This window comes from Labeo rohita, chromosome 18 (assembly GCF_022985175.1).
Source record: "Labeo rohita strain BAU-BD-2019 chromosome 18, IGBB_LRoh.1.0, whole genome shotgun sequence".
Classification (NCBI taxonomy): domain Eukaryota; kingdom Metazoa; phylum Chordata; class Actinopteri; order Cypriniformes; family Cyprinidae; genus Labeo; species Labeo rohita.
Genome location: NC_066886.1, coordinates 24,848,297 through 24,866,093, shown reverse-complemented (window position 1 = coordinate 24,866,093; position 17,797 = coordinate 24,848,297). Strand labels below are relative to the sequence as shown.

At 34.1% G+C, this 17,797-nt stretch overlaps 1 protein-coding gene across 4 annotated transcripts in view; it reads right to left on the bottom strand.

Annotated features, from left to right (window-relative positions):
- Positions 1-8,448: 8,448 nt before the first annotated feature.
- The window catches only part of ube2q1 (ubiquitin-conjugating enzyme E2Q family member 1), a 30,715-nt gene continuing 21,366 nt past the window's right edge, over positions 8,449-17,797 (bottom strand). Inside the window, exons 4-13 of one of the 4 annotated variants that reach the window (XM_051134977.1) lie at positions 15,470-15,526; positions 15,210-15,365; positions 13,145-13,229; positions 12,996-13,056; positions 12,795-12,885; positions 12,009-12,067; positions 11,748-11,796; positions 11,337-11,432; positions 11,066-11,132; positions 8,449-9,820 (exon numbers count right to left, since the gene is read on the bottom strand). In XM_051134977.1, coding sequence (XP_050990934.1) covers positions 9,789-9,820; positions 11,066-11,132; positions 11,337-11,432; positions 11,748-11,796; positions 12,009-12,067; positions 12,795-12,885; positions 12,996-13,056; positions 13,145-13,229; positions 15,210-15,365; positions 15,470-15,526 — 753 coding nt within the window. In that variant the 3' untranslated portion in view covers positions 8,449-9,788. The remainder of the gene's footprint in view (positions 9,821-11,065; positions 11,133-11,336; positions 11,433-11,747; positions 11,797-12,008; positions 12,068-12,794; positions 12,886-12,995; positions 13,057-13,144; positions 13,230-15,209; positions 15,366-15,469; positions 15,527-17,797) is intronic. The other 3 variants (XM_051134979.1, XM_051134978.1, XM_051134980.1) reach the window with 3 other exon arrangements.

The window sequence follows — 17,797 nt, the reverse complement described above, 5'->3', positions numbered from 1 at the left end:
GAAACCAACACAAACAGTCCAGGGGTGTGACAGCAGCATTTTAACTTAGCTTAAGTTCAGTTTTAATTATTACCTTTTTTTTTTTTTTTTTTTTTTTTAAGTAGAATTAAATTGGCTGTTTAAACTTAAACCTAACTGTTATAAAACTGACTTTGAAAAAGTTAAATTGAATCTTGTCAAAAAAAAAAAAAAAAAACTGGTTAATTGGTTTGATGACTTATAGCAATACAAAAACATGTTGACTTATTACTCAGTTTTTTACAGTTTACAAGCACTTTACACATGGTTTATGTTAGTCAACACATAAGAATAAGTGCACTTCTTTAAAACAGGAGAAACAGAACTTTTTATTTGACATTACAAAATGCACCTTTGAAACTCTACTTAAGTGTTAGAAACAGCTGTAAAAGTGTCTCTGTTCACTTTAGTAACTCAAAATAATTAGTCTAAAATGTAACTCAGTATTACATTGTTGTTTATTGAATACAGACATGAATTCAAACATGTCTGGTTGTGTTCTGTACTTTTGCTGCTGAATGTCATCATTGAGATGAATGTGAAAACTAACAGATTTTGTTCTCAGTGTTTATTAGAAAATCTTCATATCACTAAAGGTCAGACAGACATATCACTGTGTAACCTGAAATCTCTGTTCTTATTTCCCGCTGGACATCCAGAGTTAGCACATAAAATGACTTTTCCTCTGTCTTCCTGTGTGATTCTCAATGGGTTTGACCAGATTGTCATCTAAAACGAGTTCTGAGTGAATCCTCTGCTATAACTCTATTAATGCGGCTCATTCAATCAATCTCCCCCAGTGTCATTTGCAGTCGCCATCACGTGTGTCATCTGAGTCGCTCTGACCCGAATCACTGGATCAGGTTTGCACTTATGCACTCTACAGCCCTTTATTACCCACAATGCATCTCTGGTTACAGGGGAAATGGGCTGATATCCGGGATCAACAGCAAGGTGAAGGAACCACAGATAAACCGCAGAAATTCAGCTAAGTGTTTAGAAATGGTCTGTTGGTGTGTGTGTGTGTGTGTGTACGGATGAAGAATGAGACACAGCCGACCGCAGATATTGAACGAGAATGACAACAATCGGTCATGAAATCCGCTGTGCGTCTAAAAGCTCTGCTAATATGTATAAATATCTCTGTCTTGGGTCTGTATCCGAACTGATCTCATTCTTCTAAGCGATGTCATCATCTCTTTCCCCTCCTCATCAGAGAACATTAACACATTAACAGTAATAAATGAGCAAATCCATTACAGGAGCCTCTGCATATAGATAGCCTACTTATAAGAGCGGCCACTCATTAGCATAACCTGCAGGGGACGCTGGGTAATTACCAATTTAGACCGCCAAACTACACCAATAACAGGCTGTTTTAATATGGTCACTGGCCAATTACACGTCTGCATATCTATACAGCCAAAGAAGACGTCTAGACCAAGACCTCTAGCTTTTTGTGCACTCAAGTGAAAAAGAAGTATGCTTGATTGTACTGAATGTGCACTTGTAGTATAGCCTACTTCAAATCTTCGAAGTATTTAAACTATACTTGCAAATTATATAATAACATGCAATTAAGTGTCTGAAAACATTAAATTCAGTTCACACTTACATGTATTATTCAAAGTATATTGTGTTTTTTTTAAAGTCTTCTAAAGTGTACTTATTTTTCAGAGGCATCATACACTTATAGACATATACACATGCTGATTACTTTTAGGGCTGAAACGATTCCTCAAGTAACTTTAACTCGAATACAAAAAAAATCGTTGAGGCAAAGGCTTCGTTTAGTCCATTTACTGTAACTACGCACAGAACACTGTGTTTCCCCATGGACCATTATTACTGACGCACAAACCGATAAACCCTGGACTTATTTAAGAGCATAAATGAATGGTGGTTAGTTATGATGTCCCCAAGTTAGCTATGTTTTGTGAAAGACTAAGTGCCATTTATGTTGATTGTCTCATTCTCTCTCTGTGACACAGAAAGTAAGAAAGTTAGTGAATATCAAACGAAGAGTGCCTTAGCATGATTACAAATGTGATACTAATTTTATGCAACAGTTCATCAATAAACAAGAAGTTAATATAAAGAGACTTACGTTTTAGACAGCATATTGCCTGTTTTTGCCAACAAATAACCATTCCAAACACTGCAAGTTAAATGCATTCATGTCCCTCTGAGCTGAATTAAACATCTAAATGCCCAATTTCTTGACTTATTATTGCCTTCGTTTTAGGTTGTAATGTTTACCTTTTTCTAAAGTAATGTGAAATTGATTTTTGTATATATTATTGATATATTTGTACTTGCATTTTGAATGTAATTTGGCATATAAATGCATTAAATGGGTTTAGTTTTCATGGTTATTAATGTATGCAATTTCAGCAATAAAAATGTTTATTTTTTAAAAAAGGAAACAAATTAGTTGTTTATCAATATTGCTCTTTAATAAAGAAAATGACTTCTTATTCGATTACTCGATTAATCGATGGAATAATCGGTAGCTACAGCCCTACTTACTTTTTACATTTATGCTGCATCTTATTGACATTTCACCGTATTTTTTTAATCATACACATGGCTGGTTTTGTTTTAGACACATTGGCTACGTTCACACTTTAAGTTTTTGGGATTTGACAACAGCATTTACTTACAGGTGTGAGTCTCGAAATGTCCCGTTCACAAAGCAGCTTACAGTAGCATCTCGAGTAATTCTATAGTACGAGCCCGTGTTTCTTAACAGTACCCATAGCAACAGTGGCTAATGTAATATCAAACATGGCAACGTCCTTAAAACTGAAAGTCTTTCTAAAACTTCTGATCATGTTCTGACACGACAAGAGTCCAGTCGAAGTGAACACAAATCTAACATTTCCATTTCTATCACCGATGGAGTTTTGGTTCCTTGCCACTATCACCTCTGACTTGCTTAGTAAGGGAGACTTAATTTCCAGCAATATCATCAACTTACAGACTTTAACTGATGAACTGACTTTAACTGAAAATTAAGCATTTACTAATATCCTTTTGCATTATCGACACCATTTTCCTGTCTAATACTGCAAAGCTGCTTTTACACAATCTGTATTGTAAAAAGCATTATATATAAAAATAAATATTTATAGATTTATTGTTTTTCTACAGATCTGTGTTTATTTTTGTGATGGAAAGGCAAAAACAGGAATTGCATGCTGTGTAACTTTTACTCAATGCATATAACAATACATTTGCAAATACTTAAGCTCATGTACCCTTTAAACCCACTTTCAACTTTGAAGTCAAATAAAAAAAAAGGGAAAATCATATTTTATGCTAGTCGTTATTTAAACCAATCCAGTGATTTGTAAATTCCCTTACATTTTTATTGCATACCAATCACATTTTGACGATGAGTTAGCCCCACTTACGTGCATGACGTCTCAAGGCACCTCATGCAAAGACACCCAAAAACTTTGGTGTTTTGTGACCCTTCAGAAATCAGCACATTTCTGCAATGTTCAGCCATTTCTTTAAGTACATTGATGCTTAAGAGATAAATGTATTGTACTTCATCATTTTATATAATTTTTCTTTAAATGGAAAGATAAGTTTTATTGGCTTGATAAAAGCTTAAGGTCAAACCATAACCCCACAGAAAGGTAGACTGACGAAAAATTAAGAATGTGAACTACAAACACTAAATATTTTGTGATTCATTTTACATTAATTTACAAATAAATTAAGTAAAATCTTTTTTTTTTTTTGCAGAGCAGATTATTTTCATAATATTTTTATTTTATTTTATTTTATTTTATTTTACAGTGCCACAAAATGCATGCAAACGACAATCAACACAAGCTATCCTTGAACGGAAAAACAAAACAAAAAAAAAAACAAAAAAAACTGGCACAATGAAAATTACTATGATGCTTAGTCCACAATATATTTAAGCTTCATGCATGTCTTTGTAAAGATATCTTACATTTTTAAAGGAAAAAAATGTCTTTTTTTCACTATTACTCACTGTGGAACCATTTAAGCCCACCTTACGTGTTATAATGAGGAATCCCTCTAATTACAAACTTTGATCAATGTTTCTGAGTGAAAGTGTTTAATGATAAGTTCTTTGTGTGCTTCTACCTTACTAATCTTTTACCTCACCTTCCTTACTACCTTAATTTACAACTATATTTAGGCCTACAAATTACTGTGTAGCACCATTATATAATGGGTGTCTGCTGATGTTTAATAATACAAAAATTGTAGAGGCCTGTTGCCTTTACCATAAGGGCACAGTAAAAAAAAAAAAAAAAAAAAAAAAAAAGTCTGTTCTAGCAAAACAGTTTAAAGTGAACAGAAAATTTTTCGGGAGTGAATGAAGGCCAAGATCAGAGTTGATGCTCATCAGGGACTGGAGACCTTCCTCAGTTCAGTGGTAGAGAGCAAGATTTTTTTTTTTTCAAGTGGACTGTAAATATGAAGCTATGTGTAAAATGACAGAAGGAAAAATGTGAGGTGAGGTGTGAGTGTGTCTTTTTACAGTCCTTACAGGTATGTAAATACCTTTCAGGTATTTTGTGAATAAATCATGATGCGGGCTTAAATGGTACCAATGAAGCCCATTTTTAAGCCAGACTTTTGACTTTATTCATAAAATATCTTAATTTTATATTATAAAGTGTACATCAAGTAATAAATTCTCAAATGAGAGATAAATCTTGCATTTAACAATTGATTTTTCTTATAAACCATATCAATATCTATGAAAAACACATAAAGTTAGATTTTGGGGCTTCAGGTGGCACCCATACTGCTTCTTGGCAATTCACTTCACACATCTCACATATAAACACATACATTCATAACATTTACAGACATTTACAAATTCACTAACCCATTTATCATGGTAATAAAAAGCTTTTAAATTATCTCAACAGCATCAGACCTCTGATGGAGTTCTTTAGCTCAAGGGATCTTGGGAGAAACTCTATATACGCAAACAGAATTACAGATGGATATGCCATTAATATTGACACTGGCTTTAAGAGAGTGAAATTGAGTTGCTGCTCTGGTGTTTTACAGTAATGTATGCATTCAGTCTTCAGCCGTAACCCTCTCAGCAACATGAAGACGAAGTGCAGGCTCATGTATGAGGAGCAACAGGCTGAAATGCCCCAGAAGGTCATTCTCTGATGTAAGGAAATGCTGATTTGCTAATTCATAATGTAGTGAAATGAGATTCAATCTTGGAGGGGAAAATGTCACTGGAGTTAAAGCTCAGAGACGTGGAGACCTGTATGAGAATCTGTAGATGAACCGAAATGCTTTATCATTAGGTAAATATATACAAAATATGCTTTTACTAATGGGATTCAACAATTAGATATACGAGAATATACGTTTTCTGTTATCTCTAGTGTGAATAGTCTATTGATTATTCAATAGTTCAACATTTCAATATTAATGTCGTGATTTCATGTGCGCTTCTGTCAAATTAGGGCTCAAATGATGAATGGATAGGTCAGGAACAATTAGAAAACAAGTAATTCTGCTGTCGTAGAGGGAAAGCTCATAATGTCTGTTCCAAGTGTTTACTGGGGCTTAATGCTGTCAGTGTCGTGAGAGGTTTTAATGAATTCATGTTGACTTTTACTAATTTATTGCCTTGTCTTGTTTCTGTCAGCCCATAAACACTGAAGCAATTCTGACTGAAATAATACATGTCGCAATAATCCTCAGTGGAAAATTAAATATTGAATAAGGCAAACATGAAGATATTGTGTGAAGTCCTGCTGGTCTGTATGTGAGGAAAGAAAGAGACAGGTTCTCTGTTGGCCTCCAGCATGGATCACAACAACAATTGTTCAGAAATAACATTTATTGCTTAAATGTTAAATTGATATCAGGGGATAGTGGGACTTGTTGTCAAACTTTTACTTGAGTGAAGTTTTTAGTCTCAAGTCATACATTTCAACTAAATAAAAAAAATTTTGTGACATACCTTGTTTTATTTGTGTTAGAAAAACCATTGTCAATTAAGTTAACACCCCCTCAAAAACGAATGATTTGTCCCATTCTCGCATAATTTGCACAGTATGATGATATTTCCTCTAGAAGCATATGGATCAAACACTAGAAGTTATGTTCTCTCTTTCCCCTAATATTGGTTAAACTAGGAGTTGGATTGTGGAAAGTGGATTAATTGACTGTAAACAGTGTTACACAAGTATTATTGCTGCAGATTTTAACAAGACAACTAAAACTTGTTTTGTTTATGAAAATATATTTCTGAACATACCATATGCTCAGTAGTTGTAGGCTTCCATGTTGAGTACAGGCCCAAAACACTAAAAATTGTAAACTAAGTTACCTGTCAACTGTGTTACCCAGTAAAGGTAACATGGTGGACAGTAGCAAACAGGGTATTTTATGCACATATTACTACAGATCACCTTTATTTATATAGCACATTATGCAATATAGATTGTTTCAAAGCAGCTACGTAAGGTCATCTTTGGGTTTTTGGGAAAATAGGAAAACTTTTTTTCCTTCACATTGTCAAATTCTAAATTTACCCTAATTATAAAATGACCCATATACTCCAGTTTGGGGTCAGAATTTAAATAAATGCTGTTCTATTAAAATGTTATTTAATCAAAGAATTGTGGGAAAAAGCATCATAAGTTCCAAAAAAGAAAAAAAAAGCAGTAAATCAGCATATTAAAATGATTTCTGAAAGATCATGCGACACTAAAGACTGGAGTAATGATGCTGAAAATTCAACTTTGGTCACAGGAATAACTTACATTTTTTAACTTAAAAATCTTATGGATTCCAAATTTCTGAAGGGCAGAGTATATAATCCTTATAATTTATAATCTTTTAATCCTTATCTCCTGGCAGACACTTCGGTCTGTTTTGACGTGCAGAACGGCCCATCCAGAGATGACGACCAGTCAGCCTCATCCTAAGTTTATATCATAGACAGAAATTCAATTTCCCAATATTCAATATGAATATCAGTTCTGGTGATGTGCACGCAAAAACTCCTGCTATCACACAGACACAGATTCACCATCCGTCACAGGATTATAGCCGAATGCAAAAATGACTGACAGCTCATTATCAGTCAGACTCACAGAGCTCTGTCAAGGTCATGTAGATGTAGATCAGGTACAAACCAGGACAGAATCAAAACAGGAAAGAGAAACTGATCACAGATCATTTCTTATCTGAGCTGCATCCCTTCAGGTTTTTCTGTCACTAAACCCTCTAGTCAATAACAGTTATCCAAAGACTTTCATTTATTTATTGTGAAACGGGGAAGCTTTACCCTTAGAAACATATAATGCAAGGCCTTCTCTATTTGTAGAGGTCAGTGATGGAAACTAGACCACAAGAAACACATATATAATTGGAGTTATTTCTACAATTGGCTATTAACCTCCTCGAGCATCTTTGCTGAGACTCAGAAACATGATTTAATCCAGTCGATGCTTCATCATATTAAACTTGCTTTCATTTCTGTATGAGGAACTCAGATGGAGCCTAAGAGCAGAGCATTTGTGTCCTGGCTGAGAGCATCTGAAAGCATTTTTAAAAGCACAATGACTAGGGAGAAAAAATAAGGTCAACCGGAAAACTTTTTCAACTGCAATAAAGCTCTCAGATAAAGGAGGAATTTAGACTCTGAGATTGATTAGTCCCTTCTCAGAAGATCTCCTAAAAGCATCGCATTGAACGGCAGTAGCATTATTAAATAAAAATGAGTGGTTTTACAGTTCTTAAAGTATGCAGAAACTGCAATCTGGACAAAACGTATTCATAAGGGAACATACATGCTACTAAGGCTTAATTTTCATGGGCCGATTGCACCACCTGGTGGACATAACTGATTAATTGCAAAAAATAAAAAAAAATAAATAAAAATAAAAATATCCCACATCATGTGACAAATGTAGTTTGGAGCTTAAATAGGAAAACATTAAATCACTGAATTTCATGGGAAGCAAGTAAAACCATTATAGTCATAATACAGATAATGAATAAAAACTGCTATACAAGGCCAAATACAAGTGACAAAACAAAATCATTACAACTTTTAAAGCAAAATAAAAACAGAAAATACATATTTTTTTTTAAATCCATTTTAAAATATTAACAAAAACTCAAATGTAAAATCAAGTATTGTTTTAAAATCAATCCAAATATAAAGAAAAACATTTATTTTTGGTCGTTTCCCTTTCCTCACAAATGTCTGATAATTAAAAATCATACCACCTATTTTTTTTTTTTTTTTTTCAATAATCTGTTTCATCTAGTAACAAAAAAATATTGCCATTGCTCACAATTATGCTAATTAAATAAATAAATAGACATTATGAAATTCTTTGCAGTTCAATTGTTCCAACTTGTGATTAAACAAAACAGATTACACTGATGTATTTCTTAAAATTCTTTATTCATAAACTTGATGCAAGTTTACAAATTGTACTGTACATGGTCAAAATTACACTTACAATGGAAAAAAAAAAATTAATGCAATAAAACCAAAGCATGCTAACAGTGCATAACTCAATGAAGCCTCCCACCCCTTTCCATCAAACACACTCCACTGTCTGAATGAACGATGCAAGAGAAGAGAAACAGATCTGGAATCAGCTGCAGTTACCAAACACTTCCCCATTCAAAACAATCAGAACCAGAAGAACATCTATGGATTCAAACTATGGCTTGATGTCAGAGTGGCATTATTTATTCTTGTAATTTACCTAAACGAAACAGTAAAGCGGCTAACATTGGCCTGTACGAATTTCAAGAAAACAGCCGAACAATCCCAGTGCTTTCAGGAATTTTGAGTAAAACTGATTTAACGGTGTCAGAATCTGAGAAAAATATGCAGAGTCAAACACCAGCGTGAACTATCAAACTGCTTTTGAATATTAACACTAACGTCAGGCTGTTTTCCTGTGTCAACAGTCAGATCGCTGCTCTAATGACGTCAGTTTTGAACAGAAATACTGGAGATGAAGGTGTGTGGAACAGCAGGACAGAGAGACACACTAACTTCTGCACATTTGCTTCTTTTTCCTCCTTTTTAAGGCATTATTGGTCACTCCCAACTTCTCCAAGAGATTGAAGGGGCTTTAAACGTGCTAAATACAATTTTACAAACCCAGAAAGTTCTGTTGGCCACATTGAGACGGAGAAGCCATTTACAGGGCTGTTTTAATGACTTGTACACTGCAGTGGCATGAACACATCAAACCTGTTCTCACATCAGCAGTAGTTAATGCAGACAGAACATGTGAGGACTCGAGTCATGTAATGAGATGCAAGACAGATGGAAGGAAGCTCCTGCCGTTCTTTTAAAGGTTCATTCATCCAAACGCATCCTTACTTGATCACAGAGTTAATTTTGAACACAATGTCTGACGACCTTTTTTTTTTTTTTTTTTTTTTTTCTTTTCCCAGTATGCGATCGGGAAAAAGTGGAGGAATATTGCAGAACAGCAATCATAATCAGGTTGTGCGCGGGCTCTATCGGAGATATTGGCGTCAGGACCGCATCGCATCGCTCTGCTGGAATAATGGCATTGTCTGAGATGATGAAGAGATTTTTAGGTAGGTCAAACGTGACTCAAATCAAGCCTCTTTAACCCGGAGGGAAAGAAAAGTGTCAGAAAGAGTGGCTCCGATTAAAACAAGGGATGAGTGGAGAAAAGCAACAACAGAAAGATGTCCATCTTAAGATACTCTGTCCATGTTTGGATGCTGTGGCTCTAGCCATCTTCTTTTGGTGGTGTGTACCAGCCTGTAAGGATCACACACACATTTATACAGCGAACACATTCTCTGGAAACTTCATCCACAAAGAGACTGACAAAACAAATCGACGTCAAAGCAGAGTCACGGACAGCACTGAGCTAAATCTGGCATGAGCTCAGATCCCGAAATAAAATACACTTTCCTGAAGAGCCCATGACAGCAGAACTCAAGCTCAGGGCCTTCAGATCGCAAGCTTAAAACTGACAAAACATATACACACACTTCTACAAAAAAACCCCAAAAAAAAAAAAAAAAAAAAACCCACACACACAGGATTACACTTTTTTTTACCCTCATAATCATATTTTTGCATTCTGGGTCTGTTTAAACCAGAAGAATCATTATTTTATAAAACAGTCGTAATATTTTTTAACCAAAACTATATTGTATCTGATCAGCAATTTTATTATTAAGAATATTACAGATATTTTAAGATTATTAATAGAAATGTTATTTTTATATATTTGAATACATAATAATGAAAATTAAATTGATAAGAACACATATGGAAGAGAATTCCCAGTATTAACCCCACTAAAATAAATTTAATTAAATTCCATTGAATTTATTACTCAGAAATGCTATAAAACTGTCTATTGTATGAAACCTACACATTTATTTCCAACAAAACTATATAAATATTACTCTGCAAATTGTTTCTAACTTATTTTACTTGCATATTATTTTCAGATCAGTTTTTCATGCTGCAATGGTTCATCAACAGATGTGCATATTCATGTCCATAAACAAAATTCAGTTCAAAAGGTATGTGTGAGATGGTGAAAAGGTGAAATATATTTTACGAAAGTTTTTGACACCAGTATTTTTTGTTTTACAAAATACAAAAGAGTGTATTTTGAGGGTCTTAAAGCATTTGCAAAGTTTCATTCCCTTAATAAAACCTAGGAGTTTTAGACATTTTTAGGCATCACTTCCAGGTCAAAATAGACCCAACAATTTATAATGTATCATGAACAAAAGGCTTTTCATAAATAAATACTTTTTTTCAACAAAAATATAATAGTAGGAAATAACATTGCACTCCTCAGATCATTCTATGGTCTTTAAAACTCACAAATGACTCTTCTGTAATAATGCCTTATTGGTTAAACAAGATGGTCTTATGCAAACTTTTGTTACAAGTTTTGAACTTTTTTTTAAGATATTAAAATGGAAAATCTAAGCATGATATGAATATAATTTTTTTATCTGTCAGCTGTGAAGTTCTTACCATTCTTTTCATGGATTTGCACCAGTGATTTATATGACTGTTGCGCTCTGGCAAGATTGTACTGATTCTGAAAACAGGAGAGACAAATCCAAAACAAGTTTGTCATAATATTTACAGAAAAAAAAAAAACAATCAGAAGAATGTTCATTCTAGGTTCTACTGTGCAATTAAAGTTACATTTAAAATAAAAACACAGCTATTTGCATCCAAGAAACAAATACATCCCACCTCCACCAAACACCATCCCCAAACAATCACTAGCAGTGTTTACCTTATTGGCTCCAAACTGCACTCTTGCTTTTCCTTTGACTAAAGTGGCATTTATCTGCATGATGACAGACTCTATGGAATAGGCACTGCTCCAGCCCTGAGAGAATAAACCACAGGATCAGTCATCAATAAACACAACTGACACAAATACAATCCTCTGACACTCTCAAACACGTGTGTTAAACTCACATTAAGTAGCAGGTATATATCAGCAAAAATAAAGGAGTTTATTGCAATTTGAAAACATAGATTTTGCATTTTAAAACCTTGCTTAACATTATAAGTGGACCTGAGGAAAAAAAATGCATATATAAATAAATACATGATATAAGTTTTTTAGTTAAATTGAGGATTAAGTGACTTAGAGTCATAATTCATGTGAATGAATCGTGTGTCATTGACGCAAACACACCTGTTTAGTGAGTAGCTCCATACACAGAGCTCCTCCGCCAAGTACATACCTGAAATAACACAACTGGTTAACCTGGTTTTCTTTTGTAATCAGCATTCAACATCTTAGACATGAATAACACAAACTTCAGTCTAACACTACTTAAAATTAGATAGATATTGAATGAATAAACATGAATGTATACATTATTATGAATAACTGCAAATAAGAGACCTAAAATAAGGAATAGGCATAGAAAAACAAAAGCATCAAAAGTCATACCCTCCAGACAGGACAGGAGAAACAACACGTACAAATGGAGGATCAAAGGGAAAATTATCCTGCAGACAGACAAAAAGAGATTATTTATTCTGAAAAAGGTTTATTACATTTACATTGCACAGGGAAGTATTCATACATATAATGAGTAGGGTAAATGATTATTGTGGGTTCAAAAAATAAAACACCTAAAACTGTATGCCAGAAATCTTGCTGACTCACCTTGTTAATAACAATGTATCATAAAGTAAAGGTGTTAAAAATAAAATAAGGTAGATGACCAAAAAAGAAAGAAAAAACTAAAAAAAGAAAAATCTAAAAAGCTGCGCCAGAAATGCTGTTTAGTGTTTACAGGTCGAAAATTGACCCACAGTACCAAAAATATTTACAATGTATCATGACCTAAACCTTTTTACAAAAAAAAAAAAAAAAAATACTACTACTACTACTACTAATAATAATAATTACACAAAATACAAAAACTAAATAATAAATAAAATAAAAAATAAATAAAAAGTAACCAGGAGGAGGGGGGGGTTATACACTTTCCCCAAATTATTTAAGTTTTAGTTTTACTTCTACTTGTGAAAAAATTGCTATATATTTTATATTTATATATATACATATACACACATATATATATATATATATATATATATATATATATATATATATATATATATATATATATATATATATTATATATATATATAAATAAATAAAAGTTTTAGACTTAATTGTATGAATATGTTTTCCTTCGTCTTGTCTCAGCAGAGCCAGCTAACTCACTTTGTATGAGAAATTGAGGAGGATGTAGTCCATTCCTTCCTTTTCTTTCAGCACTTGAAGGTCACTGTGCAAAGGACTGTCTGGATCCACACTGAGCAGCACAAGAACAAAAAACATCTTCAGCTTTCTGTAAACTTTACCAACCATTAAACATAGGTAATATGTGAAAAAAAAAAAAAAAAAAAAAAAAAAACCCAGTACGTTCTTAGTTTCACGTGCCACTCGTACAAGCTGTCGTTGACAAGCTCAACAGAGTAGATGCCTGTTAAAAAAGGAAAAAATGACAATCAGACAATCATTGCGACGACCATTCCAGCAGTGTCTGTCATTCACAGTCACAGCTAGCCTACCGTTTTTGTAACTCTGGGATCGGTAGATCTCTCTGAGCTCCTTCATGAGGCGATCTGATGCTTGAACAGATCCAGACACGGCACCCTACATGATCCAACAGAACACACCTCATTAGTCATAACACAGACAATGTACAAATTAACTCAAATCAATCCCACACAACTCCAGTTTAAATTAATACCAAGAGTTCAGGGAGAGAAACGCAAAACGAGGGTTTGAGATTAAAAAGTATTTAAATTATATATTTTTTTAATGAAAATAACTGATCGTTTCGCTAGATAAGACCCTTCTTCCTCGGCTGGAATCATTTACAACCGCATTTGGGATTGTTTGAAGGTGCAATTAAACTGCATTATGGAAGTTTAAAATCGTGGCACCATACCAGTCCATTATATGGAAAAAAAAAAAAATAAAATAAAAAAATAAAAAAAATGCAGAAACATTTTCCTCAGAAAACATAATTTCTTTACAACTGAAGACAGACGTTAAAATCTTGGATGACAAGGGGGTAAGTACATTATATGTGAATCTTTGTTTTTGAAGTGGACTTCTCCTTCTCCTTCCTGGATTGACTTATTATTGACTTATTAAAAAGCTTTTTAAGAGTCTCCTTGAGAAATACCATAATGTGCAAGAGACACATTTTACCAGTTTTTACATTTCAGATTACATAATTACAAATGTTTCTTATTCACATCTGGAACATTGTTTAAAAACTTAAAAATCCTCTACCTAATTTGGCATTCCTGGTCAAACATGACCAACCTTTTAAAAACTGCTTTTTATGCTATATCACCACCGAATACTAGATTCAGTCTTTTTAATCAACTTTGATCTGAGCTCATACACTTCCATTTTTGAGTGAAAAAGCATTATTTGTAGATGTATTGATATTATTAATCAAAGATTTACAAGGAATTTTGTAGGCATCTTAGACCGGAAATACCACAAGTGTAACAAAAAAAAAATCCAGTAAGTTTTATTCCAATGCAACAATATAAACTAGCATTTTCTGGAAAGAGAAAATATCTGGGTTAAAATGACTGAACACAACATGAGGGTTAAAGGCAGTTGCACAGGGTTTCTGAAGATATGAACAAGTGAAATTTTAAGACCTTTTTAATACCACCTTATTTAATTTAAGACCTAAACCTGTAATGGAGAAAATCTGCGTATTTTTATTTATATTTATAAAGGCCTATTTTTGTAAACTTTTGAAATTTTTGCATCACTTTTCACGTCAAATTATTACAATTTATCAATAAATTCTATAGTGCTGTTACCAGTCAGATTAAATAATTTACAATGCAAAAATGAAGTTATGAGATTAATACTCTTAAACAAACTAAACTACCAGTAGGTGGCAGTAAGCCCCTTAACGAGTGAGTCATTAGGTTATTTACGCCATTCAAAACCCTGAATCATTTAATAGCCACAGTAGAACAAAACAGTAAATATTGCGTCTAAAATGTAAGTAACTTAACTACTTTTCCAAAAAAAATCATTTTAAACTAGCTCGAAGGCTGGTGGTCACCTAGCTGTAGCTCAACCTATATCTATTATTATTATTATTATTAATATTATTGAAAACATTATACCAAAACATGAGAGGCCTTTAAGGCCTTTTATTAGGAAAACGCTATTTAAGACATTAAGACCTTTTAAGGACCCGTGGACACCCTGGTTACAGGATGCTTGACAGAAGCAGTTTAACATTTGGAAAACTTTGCAGTCATGATTTTCAAATGAACGATATCTTACAGAAGCAATAAATTATATAAATCTTCTGAACTGAATCAATATCAGGCAAATGGGTGTCATTTACATACATATATTTTGAATTCAAAATGACAAATTTCACCAGAAGGTGAGTAGTTTGCATGCCTGAACACTTCATGAAGAATTCATTTTAAAATGAACTGCATCATTCACTCTGACATCAAGCTGAACCTTTTGCATAGTCATTAAATTTCCATCTAATCAGGACTGTGAAACTACTGCTTTGAGCAAAATCATCTATTTGACCCCCATCAGAACCCCAAAACATAAGAAAAGTCACCTTACCGAATGAGCACTTACATTCAAGTGGTCCTGCCTCTGGTTCTTGCGGATCTTCTCCAGGATGGCCAAGTTCTCCTTCTCAATCCCATCATCCTCAGACTTCTTCCCATCCACTGGCTCCTCCTCTTTCATCTCATAGTGTTCCAGATCAATGTCCTGCTGACAGACACAGATGTGCACATATAAAGAGTGGGTGAGACGCTCACATACGTCAACAAAACCTCACAGAAGACATGAATAACATAAGGGAAACAGATATAAACCTCTCCCATCTCTTCTTCCTCTTCCTCCTCTGATGTGACCTCATCTGTGGTCCCAAGCTACAGGAGAGAACATGTGTGTTAAACCACAAGAGAAAACACAACACCTTGTAACTTTATTTACTGCTAACATATTTTAGTAGAACATTTTATAACATTTTCATAATTGTTCTTCAAAAGTACATAATCTTCTAAAATACGTTTTGAATTAGCTTAAGGAAGGATACACATATTACCTAACATGTTTTGCCTAGAAAGTATTCACTCAAATCCTAATGGAAAATATCAAGCCTGCACAGCAGTAATTCACAATAATTATTCGGAAATGCGTCACTTTATGAAATGTGTTGTAAATACCAGTATATGTATTTTTATATGCACTTTTTCCCTATGTCAACTTAAAATGTTAAGCAAGGTTTTTAATTATGAAATCTACTATGTTTATTATATTAGGGCCGTGTTATATGGACAATACTATCACAATTTTTGGATCAATATTGCGATTTCAATTTTAGTCACAATTTTGACAAAACATTTCTTTAAACACACACATTACATTCATAAATGCTACATTCATTAATATGTTGTTCTGCTTGACTTCATCTAAAGCAGTTGCACAGTATTTAGGGGTTCGAGCGCGTAGCGCTGAAACCCTATTGTAATTGTTAGGATTTTTTTATTATTATTATTATTATTATTAGGGGTTCGAGCACGCAGTGCTGAAACCCTATTGTAATTGTTAGGATTTTTTTTATTATTATTCTTCCCTAAAACTGATCGTGCAGCCCAAACCGTAAGGCCTAGAGAGCTGAAACTTGGTCAGAAGGTAGTAGTCCTCCTCGCTACTCAGGCGCAAAGAACCGGCCCAATCGGCCTATAGGTGGCGCTACAGTGATCAAAAATGCAAAAATGCTTATAGCTCCTAGACCGTTTGTCATAGACTCACAAAATTTGATATTTGGAATCCTTGGGTCAAGGCGATAAAAAGCCTAAAAAATCAGATTCGCTCTACGGGGTCCGGTTTTTCCGCCATTTTGAAGTAAATTCAAAACCTACTTTTGCGAACTAGTCCTAGGTTTTTCGCCCGATCGGAACCAAACCAGTGCAGAAATGTTCTCTGGACAGTGAATATCAATAATTATCAAAAAAATGTAAAATTTTGACTCATCGTTGCGAAAGGGCCCCAAAAAGTTTGTCAGGTGGGGGGCCATTTTTACTAAAATGACTATAACTCATGAACCAAAAGAGATATCTTCACCAAACTCGATACACATGTGTATAAGCTCAATCTTTGGACAAATACAAAAAATTTCACAGCTCTGCCACTTGGTGGCGCTATAAGCCTGAAAAAACATAAAAATGACTATAACTATGCAATCGTTGGTCCGATCGACCTGAAAATTGGTATGCAGTGTCTCTGTCCAACGTGCCATAAGGGTCTATGAGGACATTGGCGTATCTCAAAAAACATGGCCGCTATCGGCCAATGAAGTTTGAGCACCTATTAGACAAGGTTAACAGAGGCCGATCGGAACAAAACTCACTGGGCATGTTCGACTCATGGCCCTAAAGGTCTGTAAGAATTTTGAAAGAAATCGGCCACTAGTTGGCGCTAACGAGTTTTATGGCTCTGTAATCACGTGGTGTTTCACACATCCACACAATATGCATATCATTTGATAGATCTCCTCATGATGAACAACTTTGCCTCAAGAACCATTGCTGTCAATCAAACCGTTCATTAATTATTCACAAATATGTTAAAAACCTACTTTTGCGAACTAGTCCTAGGTTTTTCACTCAATCTCGATCAAACCACTGCAGCACAGTTCTCCAGACTCTCTAGATCAATAATTATCAAAAAAATGTTGAATTTTGTCCTTTGGTTAGCTATAACGGGGTCATTTAAGAAAGGGGCATGGCCACATATATTCAAAAGCCTATAAAACCTAAACAAAAACTCAAAACTTTACAAAAGTTGGAGAAAACATGTGTCAGATGACTCTTAACAAGCATGCAAAGTTTCGCGAAGATCGGACCATAGGTGGCACTATAACAGTTAAAAAGGCTTCAAAAACACAAGCTGTGTATGGCAATTGGCTTCAAATGGAAAAATAAATGCTAGTATATTCACATAAATACTAGATCTTCATATCATCTGATAGATCTCCTCATAATGAACAACTTTGCCTCAAGAACCATTGCTGTCATTCAAGTCGTTCATTAATCATTCACAAATATGTTAAAAACCTACTTTTGCGAACTAGTCCTAGGTTTTTCGCTTAATCTCGATCAAACCACTGCAGTAATATTCTCTGGACTCTCTAGATC